Source organism: Lepidochelys olivacea (assembly GCF_965140295.1).
Source record: "Lepidochelys olivacea isolate rLepOli2 genome assembly, chromosome: 7".
Lineage (NCBI taxonomy): Eukaryota > Metazoa > Chordata > Testudines > Cheloniidae > Lepidochelys > Lepidochelys olivacea.
Genome location: NC_140417.1, coordinates 32,121,270 through 32,136,373, shown reverse-complemented (window position 1 = coordinate 32,136,373; position 15,104 = coordinate 32,121,270). Strand labels below are relative to the sequence as shown.

The 15,104-nt window shown below is 40.0% G+C and overlaps 1 protein-coding gene across 1 annotated transcript in view; it reads left to right on the top strand.

Annotated features, from left to right (window-relative positions):
* Nucleotides 1-14,442, top strand: part of CAPN1 (calpain 1) — a 53,622-nt gene extending 39,180 nt beyond the window's left edge. The window contains exons 9-22 of the mRNA XM_084633714.1: nt 1,070-1,144; nt 2,603-2,763; nt 3,467-3,642; nt 4,159-4,170; nt 5,183-5,394; nt 6,111-6,150; nt 6,983-7,048; nt 9,338-9,395; nt 9,827-9,891; nt 10,145-10,213; nt 10,487-10,565; nt 11,382-11,498; nt 12,299-12,357; nt 13,229-14,442. Coding sequence (XP_084489840.1) covers nt 1,070-1,144; nt 2,603-2,763; nt 3,467-3,642; nt 4,159-4,170; nt 5,183-5,394; nt 6,111-6,150; nt 6,983-7,048; nt 9,338-9,395; nt 9,827-9,891; nt 10,145-10,213; nt 10,487-10,565; nt 11,382-11,498; nt 12,299-12,357; nt 13,229-13,255 — 1,216 coding nt within the window. The 3' untranslated portion in view covers nt 13,256-14,442. The remainder of the gene's footprint in view (nt 1-1,069; nt 1,145-2,602; nt 2,764-3,466; nt 3,643-4,158; nt 4,171-5,182; nt 5,395-6,110; nt 6,151-6,982; nt 7,049-9,337; nt 9,396-9,826; nt 9,892-10,144; nt 10,214-10,486; nt 10,566-11,381; nt 11,499-12,298; nt 12,358-13,228) is intronic.
* The last annotated feature ends 662 nt before the right edge of the window (nt 14,443-15,104 follow it).

Below are 15,104 nucleotides of genomic sequence, written 5' to 3'. Positions count from 1 at the left end.
CCCATGCTGAAGATTGGAGGGGGAAAATAATAAATAAAATTTATTCTTGGTGGAAGGTGTCAGCTCGACAGGTCTAGACACTGAACTTCCACAGCATAGGTTAGGTACCAGTCAATCTTCCCACACACAACCCTTGCTAGCATATCTCCACTCTGACTTAAAAGGAAGATCTGAAGTTGAGGGTAGTTCAGTCCTTGTACACTGCTGCAGCTGGCAAAAAGGGAACCAAATAGTGCCAACTAGGATAATAATAAATGAGATGTAGATATCTTCCCACTAGGAATTGGACTGCAGATGTATCAATTCACTTCCTATAGGCTCTCATTGCTTAGAAATCAAGGTGATAAGGACCTTGGATAAATGGCAAATAGCTGTCAGAAAGGAACTGCTTCTAGTCATTACCAATCTGTTTCAGAACTAGTGACCTAGAGGTAAAAGGCTCTATCTATTGCAAATTTGTTCAGTCCCCAGCATGTACATTTAACAAATAAATTAAAAATCCCAAGACAAAGCATTCCACTGCACACACAATTCTTCCCCTATGGAGAGGATGAGAGACAGAATGAACCGTGTGTGACAGATGTTAGTCAGATATTATGGTGATGAGGATGATATATGAACCTATTACATACACCACACATAATATTAATGATCAATGAGTTCTGAGTTTTCCAGTGATACGTTACATGTCACCCTTTGGGTGAATATCCTAATAACGTGTCACCTGGCAGTGGGGTACTCTTAGGGTCACACCTGTATAAAACAGAATTATTTTGGTTGGATCCTACACCCAATTTGTGGAATTGGAAATAAACTGCTGAGCAACAGCACAGGAACTGCTTGGAATACAAACCACATGTGTCTACAGCCAGTAATGATAATATTTTTCTTACTAATGAGCAGTGTGGGATGATAATGTTGCCCACAATGGGCCAAATTCAGCACTGTTGTAACTGGCATAGCTCCAACAGGTCAGTGGAGTTGCACCTCCTTCTTTCAGAATTTAATTTACTGTGAGTTGTTCAAGCTGTAGGACTCACGGCATGTATGAACTGCTTCACCCCTGCAGCTCTTCTGAGTGGAACGTGGTGGACCCATCTGTGGGACAGCAGCTAAGGATTAAAATGGAAGATGGGGAATTCTGGTAAGTGGAAAGCACAGTTTGCACTAACCCTTATTTTACTCTCGTGTGACCAAGTTAAAAGGGGTTTTAAATATGCACAAATAAGCTGAGATTCTGTGTTTTTTTAAATTTGTCTTAAGTGGTATTTTTACCAGTGAAAACCCATGCTACATGAAGCAAATGTTTGAAAATGTTTTTGCTGCAAATGGATCTCAGTGCTGTCTGGAATCAGTTTTGTGCTTTTTTGGAGAGTGGCACTCAGCTAACCATGAAGTCAGTTTGGAAAAACACCAAAACAGATTGGTCTTTGCAGCTGAAAATAATATTCCCACCCACCTGCTCCCCTACCAAAAAGAAAAAAGAAAAAAAAATCCACCGTGAACTCAATTGGGCTGATCTTCAGCTGGCATAAATCAGGGAAATTCAACTGAAGATAATGAAGTTAGACTGATTTATACCATCTGAGGATCTGGCCCTCTAAATTTCTTTTATATATTGTTTAGATGTTATAGAGTATTATTATTTTTTACTTGTATTCCCATAAAGCCTAGGAGCCCTACTCATGGACCAGGACTCCATTGTACTAGGTACTGTACAAACAACAAAAAGATGGCCCCTACCTGTGAGAGCTTAGAATCTCAACATAGGACAAGAGACAACGGATGGATATAACAGATCAAAGTGTGGGTGGGGAGGTACAAGGAAACAATGAGTAGTGCTGTTGGTTTTCACCAATCATTATAAAAAGATTTTGAAAAGGCTTGGACTCCTTTGCTGTGGGATTTTTAATAAGAAGTAAATCCAAAATATAAGATCTTGGATTCACTATAGCCGGGAATTATTACCATACAAGCAAGGAATAAAAGGCATGAATTGGTGAAGGATCAGGGTAGAACAAAAAGATCTCTATTCTTTGTGAGGCTGTCGAAAGCTTTGATATCTACATAAAACATGATCATCAAATGCATCATGGGTCTTGAGGATAGAGCTGATTAGGAATTTTTCAGTGAAACGTTTGTTCACCAAAAAATGCAGATTTGTTGAAACCGAAGCTGTTTGTGAAACAGGGCAATTTATACAAATTTCCTGACTCAAAATATGTTAAGGAAAAAGTTTTGAAATTGTGAAAATGAAACATTCCAACATTGTCAAAAGAAAAATCTACTTTTCTGGTCTGAGATGATTTTATTTAGAAATCTAAGCTAACTAGAACTTTAAAAAATCTAAATCAAAATGTTTTGGAATTACCAAAAAGAAATATTTTGTTTGACCTGAGCTGAATTTTTTTTTTGTTTGTTTTTCAGTTTGTGAAAATATGATTGAATTTTATCCTGATTTGGGATGAAAAACATTTTGCGCACTCAAAAATGTACATGGGATAGGAAAACCGCTTCACACCCAGCTCAACTTGAGAGAAACTTTTGCGGTAGTTTCTCTGACTGACACCTGTGTGAGCTCACTGGATTTCTTTCTCCTTAGGATGTCCTTCCAAGATTTTTTGAGAGAGTTCACACGGCTGGAGATCTGTAACCTTACTCCAGATGCACTGAAAGCACGCAAGTTCCGCAAGTGGAACTCAACACTCTATGATGGCACCTGGAGACGGGGGAGCACAGCTGGAGGCTGCAGGAATTTTCCAGGTAAGGTATATGGTCCAGTGTGCTAGTTGTAGTGCTAACCCACCCAGAACACCTGATTTTATCAAACTAGCCTGATGCTGGCTGTTAAAACACTTTTACACTGAGACATAACAATTTCACTGCTCCCTGAGGAAATGTTTGTAGTTTACTGAGCATACCCGCTGCAGAGACCCATGTTAACGAGGAAAGCTCATTTTTAGGTGTATATTTGCTGAACTACACTTTTGCGATCAATTTAAACTATGAATGAGTGAAAACTTTGATTACCATGAATAGTGGTCTATCCATTTCCAGTGACTGTTTTGTACTGGGGTGGTCAGGTTTTCATCGCATTCAGGGACTAACAGACTCTTGGCTCAAAGGGTAAATCTACAGTGTGTATGACTGCAGCTTGTGTAAATAAACCCAACCTAGCTTGGGTACCAATGGTACTGAAGCCATGGCATCCTGGGCCTCAACATAGGGTGTACAAACTCACCCAGAACCCTAGGCTATTACTTGGGCAGCTAGCCCATACTGCCATGGCTTTATTGCTAACAGTGCCCAAGCTAGATATGTTAAAGCTATCTTAAGTATGTCTACATGATGATCCACAGTCACGCCCCGTGATTGCAGTGCAGACATACCCTATACCTTAAAACAACCAGGAATATGTAAGGATAGCTTGTTGTTTAATTTATTCCTTTCTCTTCCTGCCCTTCAGCTACGTTCTGGATAAATCCTCAGTTTAAAATCCGACTGGAAGAGGTGGATGATAATGATGATGACTACAGCAGAGAATCGGGCTGCAGCTTTCTCCTGGCACTCATGCAGAAGCACCGTCGCAGGGAAAGGCAATATGGGAAGGACATGGAGACCATTGGCTTTGCTGTCTATGAGGTAACTATGGGCTCTGTAACAATCCGTGCTCTCAGAGATCTGTAGCTTCTGGTTAGCACAACCTCCTTGTCTCTCTCCCCTCTGAGAATAACAGTTCTTTATAAGATTAATAGGCTCAGTTGCATATAATTAGCCTTCAAATGTTAGCTCATTGTGGAGCTGCCTCTGTACCTTGGATGAATTAACCTGTCACCCCAGCTTGTTGGGGCAGCAGGGCTTCCTAATAGGAACAGCAGTATGGGGAGTAGGGAGGGGAAGGTGACCTAGGGCTTCAAGGATGGGTGCCCCTGAACACCATGTATACTTCATTGCAATGACACAAGAGAAGTAAGAGATGTGAGGGGAAACCATTGCTTAAACTCTGATTCAAGCATAAATACTTGAAATGGTAATTATAGGAATGCAGAAGATGACTGGCTAAGTAAATAACTAAATATAGATGTTATCTTTTTCCTGTTGGCTAACAGAACATTAGTTTCATTGTAACTTACTGACTTCTAATTTGTATCTCTAAAGGTTCCTCCTGAGGTATGTATGGAAATTCTTTCATCAGATACCAACTATAGGTAATGCATATTTAAATCAATCCTTTTGGTAGGGATAACCTTGCATGATGATGCATAATGTGGCTTCACTTTGGATTCAGACACTTCTTCATTTAGAAATGATCAAGGTGGCTCCAAGGCTTTTATTTTGTATCCATCCCAGACAATCTGAGTTCTTTGATATTCATCCAGATCATGGTCTGAACAGCATGTCTTACTTTTATGGAATTTTTCATTCTTCTATTGACACACCATTAACAGGAACTGATGTACTGTAATGACATTTTGTGTGTGTGTGAGTTTTCTAAGGTCCTATTTTTATTCTAAATATCTCTTAGGTACTTATATTGCTTCTATCACTGTAGTATATGAGCACCTCCAAATCCTTAATCATTATACCACTATGAGGTAGGGAAGTATCCCTGTTTTACAAATGGAGAACTATGGCACAGAGAGTCTAAGTGACTTGCCCAAAGTCATACAGGAGGTCTGGCAGAGCAGGGTCTTGAACTCAGGTCTCCTAAGTCCTCAGCTATTACCCTGACCACTGGACCATCCTTTCTCTTTAATGTTATCCTTTCTGCTTCCTGGGTTGGACCATCCTATATTTGTTTTAAGAAGGAGGGGCACAGTTCCCATCAGAGCCCATTAACACTGCTCTTGAGTTAGCCAAAGGAATGCGATGCAGTTCTCAGACCCTGCAGGCTGGGAATATGGGAACCTGAGGTTTGATTCAATGTGTGGCAGCCATTACATTTATTTTCACTCATTATTTGAGCAGGAAAACCTATGTGGCACAGAGGCAAAATGCCAATGTCTTGACCAGTGTGCTTCCAAAGGACCCTCTGCCTTTTTCCAGGGATCTTCCTTATCTTTTATTATGGTACTATTTAAACATCGTGGTTGGCTAGACCTTTGTACTGGGCCTTTAGCAGCCTGTGTGGAGCAGAAGATTTGCCAGCTCGTGGCGGTGACTATATGTCTCTCTCTGGCAGTTTGTAGGCCAGTCTGCAGTTCACCTGAAACGAGATTTCTTCCTGGCGAATGCCTCACGAGCCCGCTCGGAGCAGTTCATAAACCTTCGTGAAGTCAGCACACGCTTCAAGTTGCCTCCAGGGGAGTATATTGTTGTGCCTTCCACCTTCGAACCTAACAAGGAAGGAGATTTTGTCCTCAGGGTCTTCTCAGAGAAAAAAGCTGGAACTGAGTAAGTCTCAAGGCTCATCTTTGATTATGGCAGGTGTTTTGTGTGAACTAGTAGCTGTTTCCCAGGAATTGGGTCCCAGAGGAGAGTGGGAAGAATCATGTCCAGTACCACTAGAACCGCTGGCATCCCCATACTTGCTTTTTCTAACTGATGCTAGCCTATGAGGGCTTTCCAATATAGGGGAAACTTTAATAATGTCAGGGCCCTTTCACAGGACTGCAGTTAGTACACGAGTGTGGGATTTTATTCATGTATCTCTATTATCAGGTTTTTGTAATCTTTGGGAACTTTTGTTCCCAAGCTTCGTATTTTTCTCTCTCTGACTGATTGTGAAGAAGGAATGTGTCACAAACTTACTTATTCTAGATCAGCCAAGGCCTGTAGTCCATGTGGCTGTGGAAACCAATATGTAGGAGATGTGATGGTTGGAAAAAGAGAGGGCTGATACAATGGATAGTATTGTGTCCTGCTATGCTAGAGATCCTGCATTAGAGCCTTTCATCTATTTCCCTGGACCCATAAGGGTTTGGGGCTGCCAAACATTACTGAAACATAGGTACCAGCCTCTCTTGCACCCAGAAACTTGTCCCCTGAGAACTAATGTATAGCATTTATACATGCTCACACAATATTGTGGCCACACAGTACCTCCTCTCTTGCCACAAGGGTTTTGCTATTTTGATTCCTTCATGGACATTTTGTCTGTGTTTCTGCAGGGAGATGGATGATCAGATCCAGGCTAATCTTCCAGATGAAGTAAGAACCCCTTATCCACTAACCTCTGCAAGAGCAGAGACTAAGGATTCCTTTTTGAGGTTTAAGACCACTCAGAGTTCTAGCACAGTCACTTGGTTTCAATTCACAGCCTGTGGCTATGTTCCGAGAGCTCTGTTCATATAGTCATCATAAGAGGCTCCTCCTGTTTCCTTACATTCTTCTGATAACTTTTTAAAATTATTTTCTTTCCATGCTAATAAACTGCATGCCAATGCTTGCCCTTTTCAGTAGAATAGGCAGCTAGAAAGTGTTGTTTCCTTGCATAAGAAGCCAGAGATCCATCTCTTGCAGTGCCATATCCTTAACTAGCTACTATGGCTCTATCCATGTAGTACAACTTCTGAGGCTGACTCAACCTAGCTGTCATGTAACCAGAGGCCTGAACAGCAGAAGATCTGGGTTGAACGCAGATTTTTACCTACTATAGTTCCCCATCCCTATGCAACATGTCTCTGCTCTCTGGGGAAACTGGACTTGTGTAAGAGTTCTGATTTAGTGGTGCTAAGGTATTGCTTGAGTGACCTAAACCTAACTCCCTCAGGAGCTAAATGCATTATTTTTACTGCACAACCCCTCCCCTCCTGGTTTAAGGAGTGAGAAGCAGAATGTGGGATTCAAATACTCAAATGTGGGATTCTACTGCTTGGCTATTGTTGCCATGATATCTTTACTACTTCTGTATTCTCCTGTCCAGCCATGGGCTCACAACAGATTTCCTGGGATACATATTTCCTTGCTGCATGCCTTTCATGGGCTGTGTACTTTACTCTTCTGAGAAGTAGCCAATCAAAAGTTTGTTCTCTTTCCTCAGAAAGTGCTTTCTGAAAGTGAGATTGATGACAGTTTCAAGCAACTTTTCAAGCAGCTCGCTGGAGCGGTAAGTGTGCTGTTCTTACTGAGTTAAGATGAAGGGGCAAGTATATGTCAAACCTGCTAACTTTGAAGGAGGTGTAGCTGCAGCTCTTATTCCTTTGGCGATGGGTGGAAAAGCAACGTGTATAAAGAAAAATCTATCTACTATCTACATAGTGGTCCCATTGAGGAGTCCCTACTTATTACAATATCATTTTCTAAGCAGCTGGAGCAAGTGTAACCTTGATTTATGTGTTCCCAAGTAAGAGTTTAAAGATAAGAAATAGAACCAAACTGCACTCATTCAGTTTGATCCTCCAGAGCAGTTACAGATAATTTAATTTATTGGAGGACTGTGAATGACACAATGAGTGATAGAATTAAAGATTTCATTTAAAATAAAATAATTAATTGAAGCAAACAGGCATTACAATATAACCGTACACTGCCTTTATGCGCACATTCCAAGATGAAATGGTGCATCCAGAGATGATCAATCCCTGGATGAGAAGAAGGGGAATATAATCTTCTCTCTAATGGTATCTTAATGGTGAATGAGTGCACTAATATAAAATTAGCATACTACTGTTTTTATCATCAATTGTAACAACATCCGTTAATTAATTAAGTCTACCTTTTACCATATCTATATTTCCACTACCATATTTAATCTTCTGTACCCCCAAACTGAATGTCTTTTACTCATTGGCTATAAATATCAAATATCATTCTAATTATCATTTGCGTCAATGCAGTTTCAACAGTTACCAATATTCCAAACCACCCAAAAATTTTCTTACAACACCTGCTAAAATCAGTTAAAACAAAAACATATTTACTACTGGACCATAATTTGTCTCTAACTTGCCTCTGAATTGTCTCACTTTACTTCACTTATATTTTACTAGGCCTTATTATTATCAAGCCCAAATTTTAGGCCCCCAAACCAGTTCTTTACTTACATTTTAATCTAACATATACAAGCATCATCTCTACACAAGATGAAATGCTTTCCAATTATTCAGCAAAATGAGCTGGCTGTATTGTTTGTCCTTTTTCAGATTTAGGACACTTGAGGTGTGAATCGTCTAATTCTAAATCTTTTCTCCCCATACCATACCTTAGTCCAGCTGCTAGACTAATATTTTGCTTCACACGATGTAAGAATATAAGTATGATTAGGCCTCAGTAGCTGACTGGATTACCTCCAAAGAAAAATGAGGTTCTATGCGAAATGGTGTTGACTATCTTTTTAGGTGACAGTTTTCCAACTGCGTCATTACTGAATTAATGCCTCCCTGTGGTAGCGGGAGGGAGCACTGCTGCTGGACGTTTTGCCTTGACAGTTTATGATAATTAAAGTTGAACATGAGCTCCCTGTGTGATGCAGTAGCTAAGACAGCAAACACAGTCTTTGGATATATAAGCAAGGTAATATAAAGTAGGAGAAAGGAGGCGGCATTACCTCTGTACATGGCATTAGTGAGACCACTCTGGTATCCAAATTTCAAAAAGCTTGTTGAACAATTGGGAAAAAGGTACAGAAAAGAGCTACAAGAACAATTCAAGGTATGGAAAACATAACCTTCGTGTCGGAGACGTAAGAAGCTCAGTCTATGTAGTTTACTCAAGAGAAGAATGAAAAGTGACTTTTTATTGTATTCCACAAGTAAATATATGGGGAAGAGATTTCTGAAAATAGACAGCTCTTTAATTTAGCAGAAAAGACACAATGAGATCCAGTGACTGGAAGCTGAAGGTAGACAAATCCAGATTAGAAATAAGGGGTCATTTTTAACAGTGAGGGAAATTAATCACTAGAATAATTTAGCTAGGAATGTGGTGGATTCTTCATCACCTGAAGTCTTCAAATCAAGACTGGATATCTTTCTAAAAGATTTGCTATAGCTCAAGTAGAAGTTATGGGTTAAATGCAGAAATTATTGGGTGAGACTCTCCATCTTATGCTTTGCAGAAGGTCAGAGTAAGTCCCTCCTGGCCTTTAAATCTATGAATCTCAAGACACTGACTTCTCACAGAAATATAGAGGGTTTGGCCCAAGTCATTTTAGCCAAATTCCAATTCTGCCTCTAAAACGTCTCCGGAAGTTTCAGTTGGCTAGCATATTCTTCACTTCCCATCCTAAACTAATGTGTGGTGTTGCTATGCACTGTTACTTGCTGACACAATTCATACAATAAATGTGGCTGCATCTTAGCCATGGGTGGTTCTGTACATAATTTGTACATCAATGTAATCACTTTGAGGTGAGAGACACTATAGAAATGCAGTATTATTTCTTCGGTTCTTCCAGGATATGGAAATCAGTGTCTCAGAACTGCAGACTATCCTCAACAAAATCATAAGTAAACGTAAGTAATGGGATAACCAGCTGACCTATTAATGTCATAGTCTGAATCTGGGTATTTCTTGTCAGTCTCTGTAATCCAGCGTACCATGCGGCTCTCTGCTTGAAGTAGTTCTAGCAATCTGATGCACCCAGACTGGTAGCTGTAGCTTGGGCACTGGCATTCTTTTTTGAGTATCAGTGTTGTACCAGTATATGAGACAGAATCAATATATTTCTCTCTTCCACCGGCTGGAAGCAGTCTCATTATCTACTAGCAGAGGATGGAAATGAAAATAATTATTGCCTCACTCCTTCATTAAGGTTGCATTCTTACAAGAAATCTAAAAAAACCCCTCAAGTGTTTGTAACGAGGGTGCTAGCTTTTCACACAGTGCATTATAAACAACTCTGCTATGTGCCTTACCTTTGCCCCCTCTTTGCTTTAAATTCCAGATAAAGACCTCCGGACTAAAGGGTTCAGTACTGAGTCATGCCGAAGTATGGTGAACCTCATGGATGTATCCTCCTTCTGCATCTTTGTTACATGCAAGTGACTTCCTGGCCCTTTGGGTTGTGTCATGCCTGTAAGAAGTAGACCGGTCATGAGGGGATTTTTTTTAAGATTAAGTAAAAATGACATAGCTGCCAGGGTGCTAGTGTTTAGTGGAGACTTTGGTTGGTTTCTTCTTGGGGTGTGATGGGAGAGGAAGTTCCTCTTCAGGAAGTACAATAGCTTATAAACATTTCTCCTTAATAATTTTTCCTGAATAGAGAGATGGAAATGGGAAATTAGGACTGGTGGAATTCAACATCCTCTGGAACAAAATTAGGAGTTACCTGGTAGGTGAAGTTGCTATTGATCCCCTGCTTCCTTTAGCTTATCCATATCAATGACAGAGAATTTCTGATGTCACCTGAAAATGCTCTGGTACCAGCACTGACAATTCGGTACTTTTTTTATTCAGCCTTTGTTGTTCGTGTACACAGCAATGTGGTATCTTTGCACATTTTCAGTAGACTGTGTGACTCTGTTTATTACAGTCCATGAGATTGCTGACCCCACTTCAGGAGTATCCAGTACCCTTATGTGTCCTTTTTTGTTTTTTTGTTAAGGCTGTCTTTAGGAAGTTTGATTTAGACAAGTCTGGATGCATGAGCGCCTATGAAATGCGAATGGCGCTAGAGTCTGCAGGTGATGTATCACATTCTATGATGGAGTTAACTTACTGCCTTCCATTTAATTCATTTGTCAGTTAATTCATAATCATTTCCATCAGAAACCAAACAAATACCACTTGTACCCTTTATTCCAACCACGATGGAACCAAGATATTGATAGGTTTGTCCAGATAATCCATCTAGGCACTGTAGAAAAATGATCAAACAGTTGTATGATAGGTTAAAATTCTGAGTAAAGCCAAAGAAGAGAGCTCCAGTAAGATCTATGCAACTCTGCTTTAGATGTAGCTGACCTAAGTGCTACTGTGCTCTGTACAAGAAATTATGTGCCCTCTTGTGGTTGCACAGAAAACCACAGCAGTTGCTTGTTACAATCCAAAATGACAAGATTTGATTGGTAGTAGCAAAGAATAATCATACTGGATCAGATCAGTGGTCCATCTAACAGTCTATCCTATTTCGAACAGTGCCCATACAAGCTGCTTCAGAAATCCTGTAGTTATGGAGTAACCTGCCCACAGAGAAAGTTTCTTCCTAACCCCTCTTGGCTAATGTCCTACAACATAAATATTTATATCCCTTCCAAAACTCTGGGTTTTTTTAATCCTTACTATAACCCAGGATATTCTAGTTATCCATATAAATGGCCAATCCTTTTTTGAATCAAGCTAAATTCTTGGCCTCAGTGATGAATAAACAGATCTCTCTATACATACAAGACTTTCCAACACTGGTCTGTTTACTCCATGTAATACCTGTTTGCCTGAAATCAAATGGTATAATGCTGTTTTAACTTGCTTGACTTTTTAATATAGTAATGTTTTGACAGGCTTTAAACTGAACAAGAAACTGTATGAATTGATCATCACCCGTTATTCGGAGCCTGACTTGGCTGTTGACTTCGATAACTTTGTGTGCTGTTTAGTACGACTTGAAACCATGTTCAGTAAGTACAAATTTCTGAAAGTATTTTTATGTTTCTAACGTGTTGTTTCTTACCATGTGGGTAAGAATTTCCTATTATGGTACTATACAGATATTTTTGTGTACAACCCAGCTGGAAATCAGACTCTAACCTACTCACATTTAAAATATTTTCTTGATCTGTGCCAGCTCATGAAGTTTGGGTACTAATGCCCATGGTATCAGGTAACCCATTTGGTGGTGACAGTGAGTATTTTCCCAACAGTCAGCATTTTGCGTTGGCTCTATTCAAACTCTTGACCATGAGCCATTGGTTGATGGTGCTACTCACGGAATATTTAATAACTGTTGTAAAGCTATTTATTGGGATTAGCAGACTATCAACGAGGGTAGATGGCAGAAGGCAGGGATAATATGCAGGACAGAGAGCTCTTTGATGGAGAGATTACTAGTTGAAGCATCTGTTAGTAATTTTATTGCAAATACCAGCACCACAGTTTATTTTTTAACCCGTCTTTATTTCGATTTGAAAGGGCTGGGCCCCCTACCTTTATTCTGTTGGTAGCAAGAATTGTACATGAGTTTCATTCAATGGATTCTGATGCAATGTTGGATTAAAACGCAGTAAAGGGAAGGTAAACGTTCTCCAGCAGGTTTTCTTGGTGAAGTGGTACGTATTCCATTTGGAGAGAATTCAGAGGTATACTACTTTCTATAGGAGGTCTGAGAAATACCCAGAGGCATAAAAGTTTTTAAATGGTGCAATTAAAAAATAATAATTACAAAACATTCCCCTCTTCCCCCCTTTCCCCATCTTTGTAGGGTTTTTTCAATCTCTGGACACAGATAAAGATGGAATTGTCACTTTCGACTTATTTAAGGTACATACTTTTTTTCCTCCTCCTGGTTTGCGTGGGTCTCTTACTTCCCATAGCTGGCCCTCTGGAGTAGATATTAACACCTCCCATGTTAGTCTTGCTCCTCCCCTTGCTCATTATTCTATGAGTCATAAGAAAAATAATTACAATTCACTACACATTCAGCCACAAAAGAGGTAGTGATAGTGTTCTCCAGTATTTAGTGCAAATGATAGAGAATCAGGATTTCTTGGTTCTGTCCCAGCTCTCTCACGAATTTTGGGCATAATAGTATGCCTCAGTTTGTCCATCTCTAGCAAAAATACCTACCTCATACAGGTGTTATGAGGCTTTGAATTTATTAATACTTACTACTACAACTACTAATTTGTGGTCCTTGATGAAAGTGGCTATGGATATGCAATTATAATTAATTACTAATCTGTAAATTTGTCTCAAACACCAATTTGCCCCCCAAGTGTTCCCATAAACTACTTCGGTTTTTAATACAAACTGGTAGGTTTACCAAGACTTTTTGATTTATTTTATCCCAGCAGAGTAATGCTGTCAGCTAGTGGTCTCCTCATCTGGGGCCTGATCTAAAGACCACTTTTAATAGAGGTCATTCCACTGCTTTCAATGGATTTTGGAGCATGCCCTTAGGTGGATATGAAAGTAGAGTCTGAAAGGCTTGGAGCAAGAAGAGGGCATAGACACATACTTTTGTTGTACAAACAAACATGTTATGCTATACATGCTCTGGCGCTTTCCTTCCTTTAGATGTAGTACAAAGAAATGTACACTGATTCCTTGTTAATATGGTAATGGTTTCAGGTGGAAATGGAGATGCAGGTTCCTGGAGATGATACACATTCTCTTTCTTTCTCCTCTGCAGTGGTTACAGCTAACCATGTTTGCTTGAAGAAGAAAAGGAGCCACTCCCACCGAGCTATTCAGCTTTCTTCCCCATGTAATCTCAGCTGCAAGTGCCTTTGCCTTGGAATAAGGGGGAGGGGGGATTTCTCCTCCTCCTTGCTGCCTCTACTCCTTGCCCCACACCTACAGAAGCCTCACTTTGGACAAAGGGACCCCACGCCTAAGCATGGACATAATCTTATCAGTTCCTAGACTTATGCCTGGTTGTCTTGTCCTTGGAAGCCTTTCTGCACCTTCCCTCAGGCAGATAAAGCCGTGCTGTTTTTAATTTTTAGTGCAACATTTTGGTGAGAAACTGCAGGACACAGTGTCAAAGCCACATATGGGCCTTCTCATTCAATTATGTGCTTATTTTTTTTAAATGGATAAGTACGTCTGATGATGCCAATGGGGGATGATGTAGAGCCCACCATGCAGAGTATCCTAGAAAAGCTGCTGCTTTCCAGAGGTCACATTTTCTAGGCTCCTTCTCTGCCCTTTGCTTTTTGGATTTGTTCTTGATTGCTTTGTTAGTGAAGACTCTAACTGAAGTGCTAAATATTACAATGTGCCACGGCAACCTCTTTCCCTCAACCCACTCCCTTCCTGTCCTTGTATTACTGGTCTTTACTCTCCACTCTTCTCTCCTCACCCACCCCCAGAACTTCCGTTTCAGGCTCTGGCTTTTTGGTTTTCAATTTCCTGAGACAGACTCCAAAAGGATTAGGTCTGTATTTGCAGGTCTCTTTAAATGAGCCCTGTTCCATGCTCTCTTTACATTTGAGAATATACATGAGAGAGGGACAGTGAGAAAGGGCCCAGCGAACTGGCAATGTGTGAACCTCATTCATGGTGCACTGTGAAAAGCCTTCACCTTGAGATGGTTGACCTGGTATTTCTTGAGCCTCAAGACTACAATAGCCAAACACCTTTCACCTATTTCACCTTTGCCTTTTCACACTTCTGGTGTACTTATCCAAGCTTAAAGTGGCATGAACACTCTCCAAAGCCTTCCCTCTCTGAGGTCAAAATGTTCTGGTCATTTGCTATTTTTTATATTCCTGTATGTGATAAGGGGATTTTGAGGTGATTAGCATGCTTATTTAACATTGCCAGAAGAATCAATATCAGGGATTATGTTATACACACATATTGAGTAGTTTTATTTTGTATTACAGAAACCGAATGTTTTAATGCCAAAAATAAATTTTAAAAATATTATTAAAACCATTTTCTCTGTGGTTTATTCCTTTCTGTTCATTTGAAAAATTCAGCCATCCTGTCATTTTGGGTTGTTAGCTTAGCGCATATACACAAGGCTCCAATACAAAGCAAAACATAAACTCTATATCCAAGTTTCTCTGGTTCAGGCTGGACTTACGTGGTTATGTGCCAAGGTCTGGGCCAGCAATCCGTCTGCAGAGAGAAATACTAACTGGCACTCTGAATTGTGGAGTTAAAGCTAAGGTGTAAAATATATTGAATCTGAGAAGCCAAATAGTGTGTTGAATTAAAAAAAAAAAGTGTGCCTACTTTCCACTCATGTTGAAAATAGAATACTTTAAAAATCAATTCTAGCATTCTGATTATACTACTGGAAACCCGGGGGCAGATAGTCATCAAGTATAAATTGTTTATAGCTCCACTGAGGTCATGAATTTGGAACTATGACAATTACGACCCTATAACAACTTACATCAGATGAAGCTCTGCCTCAAACAGATTAGTATTAGCTTGGGAGACAGAAAATGGGATAATTTGGATTATTGCCTACAATAATTTTACTAGTAAAATTTGTTCCAGGTGAGCCTTGAGTGGGTCTGACAGTTATAAAAAGCCAGTCAGCTGCGAACCAC